The sequence below is a fragment of the Muscardinus avellanarius genome (assembly GCF_963383645.1).
Source record: "Muscardinus avellanarius genome assembly, chromosome: 14".
NCBI classification, from domain to species: domain Eukaryota; kingdom Metazoa; phylum Chordata; class Mammalia; order Rodentia; family Gliridae; genus Muscardinus; species Muscardinus avellanarius.
The window spans coordinates 49,182,619-49,201,950 of record NC_137800.1 but is presented as its reverse complement, the minus strand read 5'-3'; the positions used below and the strand labels follow the sequence as shown (position 1 = coordinate 49,201,950).

General features: G+C 42.9%; 1 protein-coding gene across 1 annotated transcript in view; it reads left to right on the top strand.

Moving 5' to 3' along the window:
* Positions 1-375: 375 nt before the first annotated feature.
* The window catches only part of PPP2CB (protein phosphatase 2 catalytic subunit beta), a gene marked incomplete at both ends in the record, with an annotated part of 34,127 nt that continues 15,170 nt past the window's right edge, over positions 376-19,332 (top strand). The window contains one exon of the mRNA XM_080709764.1: positions 376-477. Coding sequence (XP_080565890.1) covers positions 376-477 — 102 coding nt within the window. The remainder of the gene's footprint in view (positions 478-19,332) is intronic.

The window sequence follows — 19,332 nt, the reverse complement described above, 5'->3', positions numbered from 1 at the left end:
AGGCCAAGGCGAGGCTCCAGCCCCAGACAGGGACGGGGCGGGAAGACCCGGGAGCGCGGGCCGTTCCTCCGCCGCGCCGCACGAGGGCGCTCTCGCTCCTCGCCGGCGGCTCCTGGGCGCCCCGCTCGCCTTTCCCGGCGGAAATGCCGGGGCGATGACGGAAACCCGGAGGGCGGGGAGAGAGAGAGCGGGGAGCGGCCTGGGCGCGGGGAGCGGCGGCGGTCGGCGGCGGCGGGCGCTCTTCGTCCGCGGGAGGCGCGCCGAGCACCCGCGCCGCGCTCGCCCGGCCTCCCTGGCCTCGGCGGCTGCGGGCCTCCCGGCCTCCCGGGCGCGGCTGGAGGGGGAGCGGCGCCGGCCGGCGGGGGGCGGGCCGCCATGGACGACAAGGCCTTCACCAAGGAGCTGGACCAGTGGGTCGAGCAGCTGAACGAGTGCAAGCAGCTGAACGAGAACCAAGTGCGGACGCTGTGCGAAAAGGTGAGGGCGGCGCCGCGCGCCGAGGCCGGGCCGGTGCCGACCCGACGCCGCGGCCTGCCGCCGTGCCGAGGCCTCGGTGCGACGTGCCTTAATGCGGGGAGCGCTTTTCAGAAAGTCGTGTACATCTTAGTCGGAAGAAGGAATGTTTTCTTTCCCAGAAAGTAAAAAGGAGTGATTTTTTTTTGGTGGTACTGAGGTTCCTGGAAGCCCTTCTACCTCTGGGCTACACTCCCAGACCTATTTTATTTTTTGGAAACAGGGTCTTTTAAGCCAGCGCGGCTGGCTTCGAACCTGCGCGATCCTCCTGTCTCCGCCTCCCAAGCGCGGGGATTACAAGCGTGCGCCACCACGCCCGGCAAAAGGAGTGCTTTTTAAAATAAATCTTTCTTGATTGTGCGACCTTAACTTTGTAAATCCCGTACCCATTGTTTTCCTAACCACTGGAATTATTTGAATTATTTCGATCTTTTCCTCTTAAAACTTTTTCTCGTTCATCTTTTGTAATATAGGCCAAACCCTCCTCTTTTTATGTTGAAAGTCCAACTTCGAGTACATGAAGTAGTAAGGAAAGAAGTTGTTTCAAGTCATAACCTATAAAGGTTTTTTTAATCCTATTGTTTGAAAACCAGGATGTTCCAATCGGGACCCACACTTGTAATCCCAGCATTTGGCAGGCTGAGACAGGAGGATCGCGGTTCGCGGACAGCCTCAGCTACTTAGTGAGGCCCTCCGCAACTCTGTGAGACCGGTTTCAGAATAAAGAATAAAAAATAGGGGAGGGGGTTTAGCTCGGAGGTCGAATGCCCCTGGGTTCCACCCCAAGACCCGCAAAAAAAAGAAGTAAAAAATAGGGCTAAGGATATAAGGTAGAATACCCCTGGGTTCCATCCCCAGTGCCGCAAAAATACAAAGAGAAAGAAAGAAAATCAGGATGCTCCAGAAATGCACTGGAGTAGGGAAAAATTTGTTCACATATCGAGGGCCATTCTACCACTGAGCTACACCTTCACTCCCTCCCACTCCCACCATTTACTTACTTATTTATTTATTTATTTATTACTGGGGATTGAACCCAGAGGCACTCTACCTGGGAGCTACACCTCCAGCCTTTTTTTTTTTTTTTCCCTTTTCTTTTTTTGGCACAAGATCTCTCCGAGTTTGTGATCCTCCTGTCCCAAGTATTGGGCTGGTTTTATTATTAATAAATTGAACCCTGGGGCGCACTCTACCTTGGAACTACATCCTTACCTCCTTTTATTTCTGAGAGACGGCCTTGCTATATTACTGAGGCTGGTGATTCAACCTACAATCCTAGCTCAGCCTCCCAAGGACTGGGATTACAAGCCTGTGCCACCATCCTGAGCACTCTTAAAAGTAATGCAACTTCAAAAGGGATGGAGGAGTAATTACTGGTGGTATGTTTTTAACAAATGTATTATTGACTATGGCATTTATATATTAACTAATTACTTAACACAAGATTTTATTTTTGTAAGTAGAACTGCAGAGAAAATGGCATTTCTCTCTCTGAAACAAACTTTACTGGTAGTTTCAATTGCCTTTTATTTTCTGATAACCTATAATGTTACAAATCTTTAGAAGTACTTAAAAGATATCTTAAATATCTTTCTCAAGTCTGGTGTGGTGGCATACACCTATAATCTCAGTATTTGGAAGGCTGAGTGACACAGGAGGATTAAAGGCTCTTGGACAGCCTTAGCAATTGAGACTCTAATCAACCTAGTGAGACCATGTTTCAAAATAAAAATAAAAAGGTGGGCATGGTGCTGCATGCTTATAATCCCAGCATTTGGAAGGCTGAGACAGGAGGATCGTGGTTCGAGGACACCCTCAGCTACTTAGGCCCTTTGCAACTCAGTGAGACCGTATTTCAAAATAAAGAATAAAAAATAGGGCTGGGGGGGGGATATAGCTTGGAGATAGCATTCCTCCGAGTTCCACCCCCAGTGCCTCAAAAAAATAATAATAAGCCGGGTGTGGTTGCGCACGCTTGTAAGCCCTGAGCTTGGGAGGCGGAGACAGGAGGATTGCGCTGGTTCGGAGCCAGCCGCGCTGGCTTAAGAGACCCTGTTTCCAAATAAAAAATATATATATAAAATGGGTCTGGGAGTGTAGCCCAGAGGTAGAAGGGCTTCCAGGAACCCCAGTACCACCAAAATAATAATAATAATAATAATAATAATAATAATAATAATAGGACAGGGTGTGTAGCTCAGAGGTAAACTGACCCTGGGCCCAATCCCCAGTACCACAAAAATATTGAAATTAGGTCAGTTAACCTCGCTGTGATTGTTAGATAGACTTGAAGTTATGTTGTGGACAAGGTGGAGTTGGGTCATTTTTTCCCTTTGACTAATAATTTTAAGATACATTCTTACAGAAGAATATGTACCACCCTTTGAAATAATCTCACTTGAATTTTAACAATCCCTAGAGGAAGCTTTCTATATTTTTCAAGGGAGATTATTTTTATGTCATTTCCTCAATAAATTGGGTTACCAATTCCTATGACCTTATAAGTATATTTTATCGTATATTGTACCTGGTTTTTCTTTGACTATCTGTACTTAACAGAACATCACCTATCATTTATCTTTATCCTCTACCCCCTCTGATGGAGTTGCTAGTGAAATAAAGGACTATGATTTTTTTTTTCTCAACTCCTTTGAGCAATGCTTTGCCTTGCAGCCCTCTTCTAGCATCTGTGGCATAGCTTTGAGGTACATTATCTATCGATCTATCTATTTATGTATATTTTTTCTGTGTTTTAACCAAATCCCTCATTGCATTTTGTAACAGGTATGGTTCTGTTTGTCTGAATGCAAATCCTTCTTTCTATTCTATGTATGTGAGGCAGGAATACTATTTACCAATTTGTGTTGATTGTATTAAGATACTACTCATGTAAAGTTCTGACAAGAAATAGGTATTCAGTGAACATTAAATGAAGAAAGACCCAGGCATGGTGGTGCACACTTGTAATCCCAGTACTAGGAGACTGAGACAGTAGGATTACTGTTTGCAGCTAGCCTCCGTAATTTAGTGAGGCCCTGTTTCAAAATAAAGGATAAAATCGGGCTGGGGGTGTAGCTCAGAAGTATTATAACCCTGGGTTCAATCTTCAGTACTGTTTTAAAAAAAAAAGAAAGAATATATCTTTTTTTATCTTGTTTTAAATGGCATTCCATTTTCTTTTGTGTTGACATGACTTCTAGTAAATGTACTGCAAAGGACGTTTATGTATGGTGATGGTAGAACTCTGAAAATGGTGTATTTCCTGTTATCTTCAACACAAACTACTGTTTTGTTTTGTTTTTTAGCAATTTTGCAAAGTAACTTTACTCCTGATTTTTTTTTCTTTTCTTTCTGGTACTATGGCTGAATTCCGGGGGCATTCTCCCACTGAGCTAAGCCCCAATCCTTTCATTTTGAAATATTGTCTCTAAGTGTTGAGGCTGGCCTTGAGCTTTGCAGAGACCGCAGGATCTCAGATTTCAAAGCCAGTCTCAGCAGTTTAGCGAGGTTCTCAGCAATTTGGTGAGATTCTGTTTCCAAATATAAACAAAATAGGTCTGGGAGTGTAGCTTGGAGGTGGGTTAAATCCTTAGCTAGCTCTACACACACACACACACACACACACACACACACACACACAATTTCTACTCTAATTCATAGTGCCTAAAAACTGAAGCTTTTAGCTGAAATCAGGACCAACGTGAGCCAGGCATGGTGGCACATACTTGTAATCCCAGTGCTTGGGAGACTGAGACAGGAGGATCACAGGTTCAAGACCAGCCTCAGCTACATAGTGAGACCCTCCGCAACTTAGTGAGACCCTGTATCAAAACAAAGAATAAAAAATAGGGATGGGGATGTAGCTCAGAGGCAGAATGCCCCTGAGTTCAATCCCCAGTACTACACACACACACACACACACACACACACACACACACACACACACACACAGGACCAAAGTGGTACTAATAAAGTCCCTGTTTTGAAGTAGTGACTAAAATGAAGTTCATTATAGTGGCAATGAGTAAGTGGCTATCAAAGTAAGAGTATGAATGTGTCTGGCTTCTAAGGTGAATTTTTGTCTAGTGAGAAATTCTTGGCATAAAGTAGTAAGGCATATCTTCTGAGAATATTAGCTCTTTACAGTAACCTAAATTAGCAGTCCATCTTTTGAAGCTAATTGTGAATTTGATTTCTCTTACGTGTACTGAAAAATTGCTGCTGCAGTTCATTCCTGCAACAGCAGTATTTTTAAAGATGGTGTGCCCAAAAGCCAGTCTGGCACCGTTCTGGACATTCTGTGACTAGAACTATATTTAACTCTTGTCTTGGGAAGAGTAAAAAAAAAAAAAAAAATGAGGCTTTTTGACCTGGTAAGTTTTATCTTACAGCTAAAAACCACAGTGATGATACACTTTGTAGAAGAGAAATTTAGCCAGTTTGTGTACTAGCAGATCTTTATCTTATTATTGTTAAGTGCCTGCTCAGAGCCAGCTTACTCTGTGATCTCAGTACTTTCAAGGCTGAGACTGATTACAGGTTCAAGGCCAGCCTCAGCAATTCAGAGTCCCTCAGCAGTTTAGTGAGACCCTATTTCAAAATAAAGGGCTGGGAGTGTATGTAGTGTGGAGATAGAATGCCCTTAAGTTCAATCCTCAGTACCAGTAAAATAAAGTACCTAGTAAGAAAAGTTTCAAATCTTGGGTAGAAGTATAAATAGGTTTTTTTTTTCCTTCAGTACTAGGGATGGAACCCCGGGGGCATCCTACCTCCGGCTGCACCCTATCCCTATTTTTTTATTCTTTATTTGAAACAGGATCTTACTGAGGCTGGCCATGAACCTGTGATCCTCATCTCAGCCTCAGCCTCCCAGGTACTTGGATTATAAACTTGTGCCACCATGCCCAGCTTTTTTTTCTTTTTCTTCTTTTTTTTTTTTTTTTTTTTTTTTGCGGTGCTAGGGATGGAACCCAGAGGCATTCTACCTCCAAGCTACATCCCCAACCCTATTTTTTATTCTTCATTTTGAAATAAGGTCTCATTAAGTTGCCGAAGTTCTAAGTAGCTGAGGAGGGGGGAAGTTCTAAGTAGCTGAGGCTGTTGGTGGGTCCTGGCTTCAGCCTTGAAATAAGCAGAAATATCTTTAGGCTATTACTTCAATTTCTTTCTTTTGTGTGTGTTGTACTGGTGGTTGAACCTAAGGGCATTTTGCCTTTAAACTATACCCTCAGCCCTTTTTTTCTTTTCTTTCTTTCATTCGTTTTTTGTACTGGAGATTGACTCCAAGGGTGTTCTCCTTTTGAGCTACACCCCTCAGCCCTTTTCATTTTTTATTTTGAAACAGGGTGTTAACTAAGTTGCTGAGGCTGATCTCAGACTTGAAATCCTCCTGTCTTAGCCTTCCAAGTATTGGAATTACTGTTATAAACCATTATGCCTAGCTTGTTTTGTTTGTAGTCTTTGGGATTTAACCCTGGCCTCCTACATGCTATGCAGGCACTACCACAGAGGTATAACGTCTTGTTACATTGCTCATACCAGCCTGAAACTCCTGCTTCAGCCTCCTGAGTAGCTGGAATTGCAGTTGTATACTGCTACACCCTATACTCCCCCCAGCCCCGTGATACTGGGCATTTAACCCAGAGGTACTCTACCTCTGAGCTACATCAGTCCTCCTGCCTCAACTTCTCCAGTAGTTGAGACTACAATCATGTGCCACTATGCCCAACCTAGGAGGCTCTTTTAATAGGGTGGTTAGAGAAAGCCCTCTGGGTGTGTGTGTGTGTGTGTGTGTGTGTGTGTGTGTGTGTGTGTTTTGCTAGGGGCATTCTACCTCCAAGCTACACTGCCAGCCCTATTTTTTTTTCTTTATTTTGAAACAGGGTCTCACTGAGTTGCAAAGGGCCTTACTAAGTAGTAGCTGAGGCTGTCCACAAACCACAATCCTCCTCTCTCAGCCTCCCAAAAGCTAGAATTACAAGTGTGCACCACCACACCTGGCTTATAATGTGATTTTCTTTTGCAATTACAAAGGATTTTGTAGAGGTCTAGAAGGAGTACTCAGTTGTAGAGTGGCTTCAGTACCCAGGGCCAAGAAAAGAAAGAGAGGGAGAGATATTTGGCACAGTCTCACAAACTCCAAAACTGTCCTCAGTTTGTGTGTGTGTGTGTGTGTGTGTGTGTGTGTGTGTGTGTGTGTGTGTGTGTGTTGGGAATGGAGCCCAGGAGCATTCTTCCCTAGCTCTCCTTTTTATTCTTTATTTTGAAACAAGTTTTCACTGAGTTGCAAAGGGCCTTACTAAGTAGTAGCTGAGGCTGTCCACAAACCACTATCTTCTTGTCTCAGCCTCCCCAAAACTGGGATTACAAGCATGTGCCACCACACCTGGATCTGTTCATCTTGAAGCCAAGTGTGGTAGCAGATGCTTGTAATCCCAGTACTTGGGAGGCTGAGACAGGAGGATCACAGGTTCAAGACCAGCCTCAGGTACTTAGGCTCTCCACAACTATTATTTCAAAATAAAGAATAAAAAATAGCCGGGTGTGGTGGTGCACATTTCTAATCCCAGCATTTAGGAGGATCTCAGTTCAAGGACAGCCTCAGCTATGTAATGAGGCCCTCTGCAATAAGTGAGACCCTGTTTCAAATTAAAGAATAAAAAATAGGGCTGGGGGTGCAACTTGGAGATAGACTGCCTCTGGGTCCCATCCCCAGTACTGCAAGAAAGGAAGGAAGGAAGGAAGGAAGGAAGGAAGGGCAGACAACATAGGGCTGGGGATGTAGCTCAGTAGTAGAATGTCCCTGGCTTCAATCCCCAGTACTGGGGGAAAAAAAAAAGTTTAGCCAACTGATTAGGGGAACATTCCCTGACACTACCCTCTCTTTCGACTCCAGTTGCAAGTTAAATGGGGAACCAAACCACTCTTAGATTGGATAATTCACAAGGAGGACTTATTGAAAGCTTTTATACTCAAAATTATGTTATAGTTGATTATAATAATTGGGAAAAAATACAAATTACAAATAGCCAAGGGGGGAGTTCCTGAGGGACTAATATCTGTAGTCTCCATCCATTTTCTCCAGAGGCAGAACTGATGCCAGGTTGCCCAGAGAGCTTAAATCACTGTGCTAGACTGCCTGTATGTCAAAGCCTTCATGCAGAGACACTCTAGAACCAGGACGTCCCAGCTAGGAAAGATCTGTCTCTGGATGTGGTTAATTCTTCATTCACTGTGTGGATTTATTTTTTCATGCTTAATTGTTTGGTTACAAGAATTTTAGTATAATAAACAAATGAAATATACCAAAATACATGAAGAAAATTTGGATAGATTTATTATAATCATAGAGTGGGAATGACATAAATTTTTTCTAATTGAGTTGACTTTTTTTTTTTTTTTTTTTTTTTTCGGTACTGGGGGTGGAACCCAGAGGCTTTCTACCTCCGGACTACACTCCCAGACCTATTTTATATTTTATTTGGAAACAGAGTCTCACTAAGTTGCTGAGAGCCTAAGTAGTTGAGGCTGGCTTCGAACCTGTGAGATCCTCCTGTTTCAGCTTCCCAAACCCGGGGATTACAAGCGTGCGCCACCATGCCCGGCGGTTTTTACTAATTTGTAAGCTTATTGCCATTATGACGTTTTTTCTTACTTTTGATAGTTCATTGCAGGAAGTTAGGCTGCTCTTGAAAGATCTCAGTCTTCAATGCTAAGGTCTTTTTTTTTTTTTTTTTTTAGGTATTGAGAATTGAACCCAGGAGTAGTACTCTACCTCCAACCTATACTGCCATCCCTGTCTGTCTGCCTGCCTGCCTGCCTGCCTGCCTTCCTTTTGTGCACTTGCTTGCTTGCACGCGCTCTTTCTTTCTTTTCTTTTCTTTCTTTGTGGTACTGGGAATGAAACCCAGGGGCTTTCTACCTCCAGGCTACACTCCCAAATCCATTTTATATTTTATTTGGAAATGGTCTCACTAGGTTGCTGAGAGCCTCATTTAAGTAGCTGAGGCTGTTTTTGAACCCACATGATCCTCCTGTCTCAGCCTCCCAAGTACTGGGATTACAAGCATGTGCCACCATGCCCAGCTTATTCTTTATTTATTTTTTTAAATTTATTTTTGGTACTATACACCCCCGACATGTTTTTTATTTATTTTTTATTTTTTATTTTTGGTGGTACTGGGGGTGGAATCCAGAGGCTTTCTACCTCCAGGCTATACTCCCAGACCCATTTATATTTTATTTTGGAAACAGGGTCTCACTAAGTTGCTGAGAGCCTCACTTAAGTAGCTGAGGCTGGCTTCGAACCTGTGCGATCCTCCTGTCTCAGCCTCCCAAGCGCGGGGATTACAAGCGTATGCTACCACACCTGGCCCAGACACCTATTTTTTATATTTTTATTTGGAAACAGGATCTCTTAAGCCAGCGAGGCCAGCTTCGAACCTGCTCGATCCTCCTGTCTCTGCCTCCCAAGTGCGGGGATTACAAGCGTGCACCACCACGCCCGGCTCCAACAGTTTTTAACAGTTTTGTGGCTTGCACTTTTCACTTACATATCAAATACCATTTATACCCAGTATACTTCAGTAACATTCTTAATGGTTACTTAATATTTCATTTTCTGGATATACCGTGTTTCTTAACTATATAGTGGACATTGTAGTTTTCAGTTTTTACCCTTAAAAGCAACTCTTCTTGCCAGGCACAGTGGCGCCCTGCCTGTAATCACAGTATTCTAGTGGCTGAAACAGGAGGATTGCAGGTTTGAGGCCAGCCCCAGCAAGTTAGGGAGACCCTGTTTCTAATAAAAGCAAAGAGTCGTTCTTATACTGATATGCATACTTCTATCCATGCATATTTATTTATAGCATAAGTGTCTAAAAGTGGAGTTGAGCTGAGTGTGGTGGCAAACACCTATAATCCTAATAGTTGAGAGGCTGAGATGGGAGGATCACAGGTTCAGGGGCAGCCTCAGCAAGTGTTGAGGCTCTCATCAACCTAGCAAGAACCTATTTCAAAGAAAAAAAGGGGCAGGGGGTATAGCCCAGAGATAGAATGCCCCTGGGCTCAATTCCCAGGACCACAAATAAATAAACAAATATGGCTAGGAAATAGCTCAGAGATAGAAATCCCCTGGATTCACTCTACAGTACCAAAATAAATAAAAGTGGAGTTGTTTTTTCCCATACCACAACCAACTTTCAGTCAAGACAAGAGACCAGGGGTGATACGGCAGCTTTGCAGAGTTACCTGGAAAACAGGCCTCTTTCTGTATTCATTTTTGTTTTGTTTTCCTGTGCCTGCTGTAATAAATCAGGTGGCCTAACACAGCTGAATATGTTCTCTCCCGGTTCTGAAGGCTAGAATGCCAAAGTCAAGGTGTAGTCAGGGCCATACTCTGTGAAAGGTCTATAAGAGAGGTCGTTCCTTGCCTCTCCCACTTCTGGTGGCCAGCAACATTCCCTGGCCTCATTGCTTCAGACTGCGTGTGTGTGTGTGTGTGTGTGTGTGTGTGTGTGTGTGTCTGTCTGTCTGTCTGTCTGTCTGTCTGTCTCCTGGTTATAGAACCCAGGGGCATTCTACCTCTAAGCTCCATTTCCATCCCTATATTTTATTATTTATTTTAAAACAGGGTCTAACTAGGTTACAGAGGGCCTCACAAGTTGCTGAGGCTGGCCGCAAACCTATGATCCTCCTGTCTCAGGCTCCAAGTACTAGGATTACAAGTGTGTACCACCATGCCTGGCTCAACTGCCTTACTCTCTTCAAATGGCCTTCTCTGCAAGAGCCTGTCTCGGAACTCCTCTTTCTTATAAGTATACCTGTGAGACTGACCTGGTGCTATATGGTTGTCCCATCTACTTGGGAGGCTAAAGCAATAGGATTATTTTTAGCCCAGGAATTTGAGGCTATCCTGGGCAACACATTGAGACCCTGTCTCAAAATAGAAAACAATAGGATATATATGATTACTTTTAGGACCCACCAAGAAAATCCAGGTAAGCTCCTGTCAAGATCCATAATTACAACTTTTGTCTTATGAGGTGATAAATTCCTAAGATTATGAAGTACATCTTTGGGGAACTTATTTTCAGCCTACCACAACCTTCCAGTTTGTTTGTTTGTTTGTTTTTTGTTTTTTGTTTGTTTTTTTTGGTGGTACTGGGGTTCCTGGAAGCCCTTCTACCTCCAGGCTACACTCCCAGACCTATTTTATATTTTTATTTGTAAACAGGGGCCCTTAAGCCAGCACGGCTGGCTTCGAACCTACGCGATCCTCCAGTCTCCACCTCCCAAGCATGGGGATTACAAGCATGCGCCACCACACCTGGCGTAACCTTCCAGTGCTTTGCTAGGGACCAGCCTTTGTCTTTGTGTCTGTTTGAGTTCCAGTTATCACACACACATTCCAGGAAATAGAATGGAGAGTAATGAAGGGTATGGTATTAGGAGGTGGAGCCTTTGGGGTGATTAGGTCATATAAAGGTGCTGTAAGTGAGATTAGTATTTTTATAAAAAGAGACCAAGAGCTCTTGGTGGTGCATGCCTGTAATCCCAGTTCCTGGGAAGCTGAGACAGGAGGATCACAGGTTTGAGGACAGCCTTAGCAATTTAGTAAAACCTTCAGCAACTTAAGCAAGATCCTGTTTCAAAATTTAAAAAAGGGTTGGGGGTATATCTTGAAGGTAGAATGCCCCTTTGTTCAATCCCCAGCACCACCAGAAGAAAAAGAGAGACCAAGAAGGCTGGGCATGGTGGTGCTCACCTATAATCCCAGTACTTTGGAGGCTGACAAGAAGATTGAAAATTGAAGGCCAGCCTCAGCGACTTAGTGAGATACTCTTTTTTAAATAGGGCTGGGGGTGTAACTCAGAGGTAGAATGCCCTCGGGCTTACTCCCCACTACCAAAGAGAGAGAGGCAGAGACACAGAGACAGACATACCAAGAGACCATGGGTCTCTCTCCTTGCCTCATCAAGATGCACACTCCATTGCAGTTTGGTTCAGCAGGAACTAAATCAGGTAGCACCATAATCTTGTACTTGTCGGCCTTCAGAACTGTCGAACTTTGCATTTGGTTAGCTACTGTATATTGCTTTCAAGAATATGTATGAATGTACATTCATACTAGTAGAATATGAAAATCGCTTTGCTAACAAGGGTTTGTTTTGTTTTGTTTTGTTTTGTTGGCCAGTCTCACAGGTGGAAGCAAAGCATATTTTTTGTAGCCACTCTTCCCTTTTACTTGTCACTCGATGGATCTGGATCAGTTTACTCTGGATGTGATCTGGCCAGCATGAAGTATAATGAATAATTAGTTAACTTTTCTGCCTATTAATAATGATCTGAACAAGAAACATACACATACATGGAGCAGGTCTGGGAAATAGAAACAAATAAATAGCCAAGCAAAAAAGAAGGCACAGTCCAAGGATACAGATCTCTAGGTGGTACAACAAGGCACTGTTCCTCATTATAACAGGCCGCTCCAAATGATTTTGGTGAGCCAGCAAAACCCAAAAGGTTTTCAGTTGTTTCTTTGAATCTCTGGGGGGAAACAGCTAACTGATTTTTTAAATTCATTTCTTTTGTGTGCGAGGATAGAAATTGCTGAAGGGGAGTGAGCAGGGGCTCATCAGTAGCAGAATAGAGTTTATTGGAAGTGCACATTGATTGGGGAACATGTCCAAAGCCTGAGAGTGTTTTCCTGTGCAAGTGGAAAGCACTCTTAGACCTCAGATTTGGTACTGCAGGAGTCAAAAATGGCCCTTAATATTGAAGTAAATAGAAGATTTAGAAAGCTCAACTTCAAAGGAAGAAGTAAAAACATAGCAAATAATTTATAGCAAGGAAGGAATGTAGCTTGGGAAGCAATATACAAAGAACTAGAAAAAAAGTTGTGTTACCTAGGGAACACAAAGAGATTCCACCATGTGTCCATAAATTACATATGTATAACAACTCATTAGGGCATGGATTAAAGAAGCTCAAACCCCACAATGAGATGAACAAGATTTTAGGAAAGATGTCAAGGGCAAAAGCAATAATAATGCTTAACAAAAGGAACTGGGAAGACATGGCAGAAAAAAAAAATATGCCTCCCAAAAGGAAAGGCTTGAGATAGCTACAAAGAATGCAAATAAAATAGACAGGGCCTCTCCGGGTTACCCAGGCTTACCTCAGAACTTGTGATTCTCCTGTTTCAGCTTTAGTACTGAGGTTATAGGTGTGCGCCCCTGTGCCTGGTAACTAGAGCATTGAAGACCAGTGGCTCCCACAAAAATAAAGCAAAAGAAGTGATAAAGGTAAAAGCAAAATTAGATGAAAAGAGTAATGGTATAATTAAACACTGATTGTTCATAAAAGCTATGAAATAGATATCTGTGAAATTAGGTCAAGGCAAACAAATAGTGGTGGCACAAATGAAGGATAACTAGTAAAGAAAAACAGAATTTTTAAAAATAACAATGTTGGAGTACAGTGAGTGACAAATGCTTGTAATCCCATTACTTGGGAGGCTGAGAGGAGGATCACAGGCTCAAGACCAACCTCTGCAATTTATCAAAACCCTGTTTCAAAATAAAATCAGGTTAGGGTTGTAGATCAGGGATAGAATGCCCTTGAGTACAATCACCAGTACTACCAAAAAATAAAAATACCATGAATAATTATGTAAAAAATTTCAAATTTAAGTGGAATAGACAGTTTCTTAGAAAAATTAAAAATTAGCTAGGTGTGGTGGTACACACCTATAATTCCAATACTTGAGAGGCTGAAACAGTAGGGTCCCATGTTTCAAGCCAACGTCAGCAACTTAACTAGACACTGTTTCCAAATAAATAATAAAATAGTACTGGGGGTAACCAGGCATGGTGGCTCCTAATACTTGGAAGGTTGAGATACAAGAATCATAGATTTGTGGCCAGCCTCAGCAACTTATAATAGGCTCTCTATAATTTAGCGAGACCCTGTTCCAAAACAATAACTGTGGTTTCAAAACAATAGGGCTGTGGGTGTAGCTCAGAGTTAGAACGACCCTGTGTTCAACCCCAGCACCACAAATAAAATAAAAATTGTAAAAACCTATAAAAATTAACTATTAAAGAAATTAAATTGGGAAAGCTTGCTTTTAGATGCCACATTCTATGAAGAGCAGAAATATAATTCTTATACTAAATTTTCCAGAGAACAAAGAAAAGGAAAGTTCCCTATTTTGTTTTATGAAATTACTGCTGCCTGATATATCAGAAAACTAGACAGTTTAGTTTTGTCATGAGTCAGCACAGTAACTTCTATGGGTTCTTGGCTTCTGTAGAGAAAAGAATTTCACCATGTTCCAGTCAGAGATTAAAGCAGAGGTTTTATTTCAAGTAAAGACACACGTTCAGGGGAAACTCAGACCACCTCAAAGAGTGTGAGAGCCTCTGTGGGGATAGAGGGGCAAGAGCTGCAAAATGCTGCTCAGAGTGCCCACGAGCTGCCCCCAAATGGCCCAGAGCTCCTCAGATCTACACTTTATTATAGGGCCCACTGGAGAGGGGTGGCCAGGGGCACATGGGACGTTGGGCTCATTCTTTGAACCTTCAGGGTAACAACAGGTTCCTCTAACTTAAGAATCCCAGGGAGCAGAGATGTGAAGCCTGATTGCAGGACTCTTTGACAAAAGGTGAAGCTCTCTCGGGTTTAATCACCTCAGGAATTTCCTGGGCCAGCCCATTATGATTTAAAAGTTTGGGCCTGGCTGTTTTAAGAATAATCAAGCTCTGTTATTAATCTGAATCTGAAGATTTCAGATTTTTAAACCATATTTTCCTTTTCTACCCAATGTGTCTCCTTTCTACCTAAAATTTTATTTCTTCTATTCTACCTCATCAGTTTGTTTTGTTTTTTTGGTGCTGTTCATAGGACCCACAGCCTTGCTCATACTAAGCACATGCCACTTAACCATACCCTAACCCTATGTAGAACATGAATAGAATTAGCTGTGTTTGTCCCCCCCACCCCCGTACTGGGAATTGAAGCCAGAGGCATTCTACCTCTGAGCAACACCCCCAGCCCTATTTTATTCTTTATTTTGAAACAGGTTCTCACTAAGCTGCAGAGGGTCTCACAAGTTGTGGAGGCTGGTGATGAACCTGCCATCCTCCACCAGTCTCAGCCTCCCAGGCATTATAATTAAAAGTGTGTGCCACCATGCCCAGCATAGCTGTGTTTTTTAAAGCATTTTCTGACCAAATAGAATTTCTCCTAGGGACAGATATTTATCATATTAGTGGAAAACTGTCAAATATCCGGAGGCATTTTAAAAGATGCTGTCAAATGAAGACTGCTTTCTAACTACAATTGTGGTGATCTGGGAAGAGCTTCCCTGACTTGCCAAAGGCAGTCTCCTAAACCTTGGAAGGTCCGGTGACTGAAAGGATAGGCAGCTGGGGAGCCTTGAGTGCTTTCTGTTCAGTGCTTTGTTAGTATGAAGATATGAGACTTGTAAAGGAAGAAAAATGTCATTTTATAGTATGTATATGGAAAATCCAAGAGTGCCTATAAACTGTTAAAACTGAGTTATATGTTTTTAATTATAAGAACATTATGTAAAAACTTAACATTAAGAAATACAGTCTAGCCGGGCGTGGTGGCGCACGCTTGTAATCCCAGCACTTGGGAGGCTGAAACGGGAGGATCATACAGGTTCAAAGCCAGCCTCAAGCCGGGCATGGTGGCACACACTTGTAATCCCAGCATTCGGGAGGCTGAGACGGGAGGATCACACAGGTTTGAAGCCAGCCTCAGCTACTTAATGAGGCTCTCAGCACCATAGTGAGACCCTGTTTCAAAATAAAGTATAAAATAGGTCTGGGAGTATAGCCCAGAGGGAGAAAAGCCCCTGGGTTCCACCCCCAGTACCACCAAATTAAAAAAAAAAAAATTAAGACACACAGTCTGAGGGCTGAGAATCATTTGTAATCCCAGAACTTGGATGGATGAGAAAGGAAAATTGCAAGTTGGAGGCCATTCTTAACAAATAGTAAGGTACTACTCGGCGAGACCCAGTTTCTTTTTTTTTTTTTTTTTTTTTTTTTTTTTTGGTGGTGGTGGTGGTACTGGGGGTGGAACCCAGAGGCTTTCTACCTCCAGGCTACACTTCCAGACCTACTTTATATTTTATTTGGAAACAGGGTCTCACTAGGTTGCTGAGAGCCTCACTAAGTAGCTGAGGCTGGCTTCGAACCTGTGCGATCCTCCAGTCTCAGCCTCCCAAGATCGGGGATTACAAGCTTGCGCCACCACGCCCGGCTTCCTGTTTCAAAATTTTAAAACAAAAAAAGGCTAGTGGGGCGTGGTGGCGCACACTTGTAATTTCAGCATTCGAGAGGTTGACACTGGAGGGTCACGGTTTGCAGACAGCCTCAGCTACTTAGTGAGGCCCTCCACAACTTAGTGAGACCCTGTTTCAAAATAAAGAATAAAAATAGGTCAGAGGGTGTAGCTCAGAGGTCGAATGCCCTGGGTTCCAGCCTCAGACCCACAAAAAATAAAAATAAAGGGCTAGGGCTAGCCAGATGAGATGGCACAAACCTATAGTCTCAGTACTCAGGAGGCTGAGTCAGGATACTTGCAGGTGTGAAGCCAGCTTCACCATCTTAAGTTGTGAGCCCCACCCACCCACAACTTAGTGAGACCCTGTTTCAAAAAAATTAGGACTGGAGGTATAGCCCAGAGGTACAATGCCCCTGGGTTCCATCTTCAGTACCACAAAAAGAAAAAAAGAAATAGGGCTTGAAGTATAGCACAGAAATAGAATGCTCCTGGGATCATTCCCCAGTACCGTACAAACAAGCACAAAAAAGGCTATTCATACCAAAAACAACAACATAAAGCAATAGAGAAAATAATAGACAACCCAGTAAGGAATTAGGCTAAATTTGTGGGCAGGCATTTCACACACAGAAAAAGAAATCCAATGACCATTGAACATGAAAGACTGCTTTCTTAAAAAAAAAAAATGTATCAAAAGTACAATTTAAGAGCCAAGCATGGTGGCGCACACTTGTAATCCCAGCACTTGGGAGGCTGAGACAGGAGGATCATACAGGTTCAAAGCCAGCCTCAAGCCAGGCGTGATGGCGCACGCTTGTAATCCCAGCATTCGGGAGACTGAGACCAGAGGATCGCAGTTCGCAGACAGCCTCAGCTACTTAGTGAGGCCCTCCGCAACTCAGTGAGACCCTGTTTCAAAATAAAACACAAAATAGGTCTGGGAGTGTAGCCCGGAGGTAGAAAGCCTCTGGGTTCCATCCCAGCACCACAAAAATAAAATAAATAAAAGTACAAATTAAAAGGTACTATTTCAAGCCAGGTGCACTTAGTGAGGCTTTTTGCAACTCAGTGAGACTTGTTTCAAAATAAGAATTAAAAAAAAAAAAAATAGGGCTGGGGATGTAGCTCTGTGGTATGATGCCCCTGGGTTTTATCCCCAGTTACACACACACACACACACACACACAAAAGATACTATTTCAAGCCAGGTGTGGTGTAATCCCAGCATTTGAGAGGCTGACACCGGAGGATCCCAGTTTCATTTGACAGCCCCAGCTACTACTTAGTGAGGCCCTTTGCTACTCAGTGAGACCCTGTTTCAAAATAAAGAATTAAGCCAGGCACAGAATTAAGCAGGGGAGGGCACAGAATCCCCACGCTTGGGAGACGGAGACAGGAGGATCGCCCTGGTTCGAAGCCAGCCGCGCTGGTTTAAGAGACCCTGTTTCCAAATAAAAATATAAAAAATAGATGTCTGGGAGGGTAGCTCGAAGGTAGAAGAGTTTCCAGGAACCCCAGTATTACCAAAAACGGAAGGAAGGAATGAAGGAAGGAAGGTAGGTAGGTAGGTTGGTTAAAAAATAGGGCTGGAGGTGTAATTTGGGGGTAGAATGCCCCTGGGTTCCATCCCCAGTACTGCAAAAAATAATATTTCGGTCAGGTGTGGTGGTGCACACCTGTAATCCTGGTACTTGGGAGGCTAAAACAGGAGAATCACAGGCTCAAGACCAGTCACAGCAATTTAACAAGAAAATACAAAATAAAAATGGGGATGAGGATCTAACTTTGAGGTAGAAAGTCAAAATCTGGGTTTTTTAATGCTTTTTAGATTGTCAAATCACTGAAGGGGCACAGAATCATCTGTCCTAAGATTCCTTAAAATTCCTCCACTGGGTTCTGCTTCAAGCTTCATCCGGAATGTTTGACATTTATTGTCCTGTGTCTTTACTGCTATCACCACCATCTGGTTTCTTCCTCTTGGCTAACATTTTAGTTTCAGTTCTGATCTCTTTCATGATTTTGTTTCAGATTTGCCATGGACCTGGAAACTGGATAGTTTTTATTGGAATTTTGTATAGTAACAAGTAAATAGGCCCACAGTAAGGCCTTAGAGACCCTTCTGGCACATTGATGGTGGTTATATAGATTTTTTTCATATATATTTATTACTTTCAGAGGCCTTTTTATTCTAGCTGATTCTGGGCTCTTTTCTAGAAGGCAAATTCACAAGACAGATTAGCTGTTAACTTGAATTTAGTCAGAACATTTATCTTGCCATTGTTAATACCATAATTTTTTTTTCCCCCCCCAGTACTGGGGATTGAACTCAGGGGCATTCTATCTTCAAGCTAAGCCCCGCCCCCAGCCCTATTTTTTATTCTTTCTTTTGAAACAGACCCTCAATAAATTTCAGGGGGCTTCTCTAATAAGCTGAAACAGTTGTGAACCTATGATCCTCCTGTCTCAGCCTCTCAAATGCTGGGATTACAAGAGTGCCACGCCTGGCTCTTTTTTATTTTGTTTTAATCATGGTGCTGGGGATTGCACCCAGGGATGTTCTACCTCTGAGCTGTACCCCATCTTTTTTTTTTTTTTAAGCAGGGTCTCACTTAAGTTACCACACACTGTAGCCTCAAACCTATGAATCTCCTGCATTGGCCTCCCAAATACTGGCATTACAGCCATGTGCCCCCACACCCAGTTTCAGGGCCTCTTAAATGACGTATTCTAACATAACTCTAAAAATCCCAGTACTTAGGAAGCTGAGAGAGGAGGATTGCAGGTTCGTGGCCAACCTTGGCAATTTAGCCAGACCTATTTCAAAATTTAAAAGTAGCTGGGCATGTTGGCACACGTGCCTGTGTAATACCAGTAGTTAGGAGGCCAGGACAGGAGAATCACAGGTTCCATGACAGCCTTAGCAAATAGTGAAACTCACCAATCTATCAAGACACCTTTGCAAAAAAATAAAATAAAAAGGGCTAGAGGTAGAACACTTGGCTACCACATCTGAGACCCTGAGTTGAATCCCCAGTATCACAAAAAAGCAGATTTTATTTGCACAATTTTTGAGTGATTATGACTTATTTTCATTGACCTTACTTATAAATAAGATTATTATTTTAAAGTAGTTTTATTGAAATAAAATTCTTACACAGTTCACTCACTTAAAATAGACAGTGCAGTAGGCATTCATATATATGTGCATCCGTCATAATTTTTAGAATATTTTAATTACCCCCAAAAGAAACTCCACATTTCTTAGCTGTTTCTCCCAGTCCCTCCAGTTCTCCACCAAGTTCTCTTTTTCTTTTTTTTTTTCTTTTTTTTCTTCTTTTTTTTTGCGGGTCTGGGGATGGAACCCAGGGGCATTTGACCTCCAAGCTACATCCCCTGCCCTATTTTTCATTCTTTTATTTTGAAACCGGGTCTCATTGAGTTGCAGAGGGCCTCACTAAGTAGCTGAGGCTGTCCGTGAACCGCGATCCTCCGGTCTCAGCC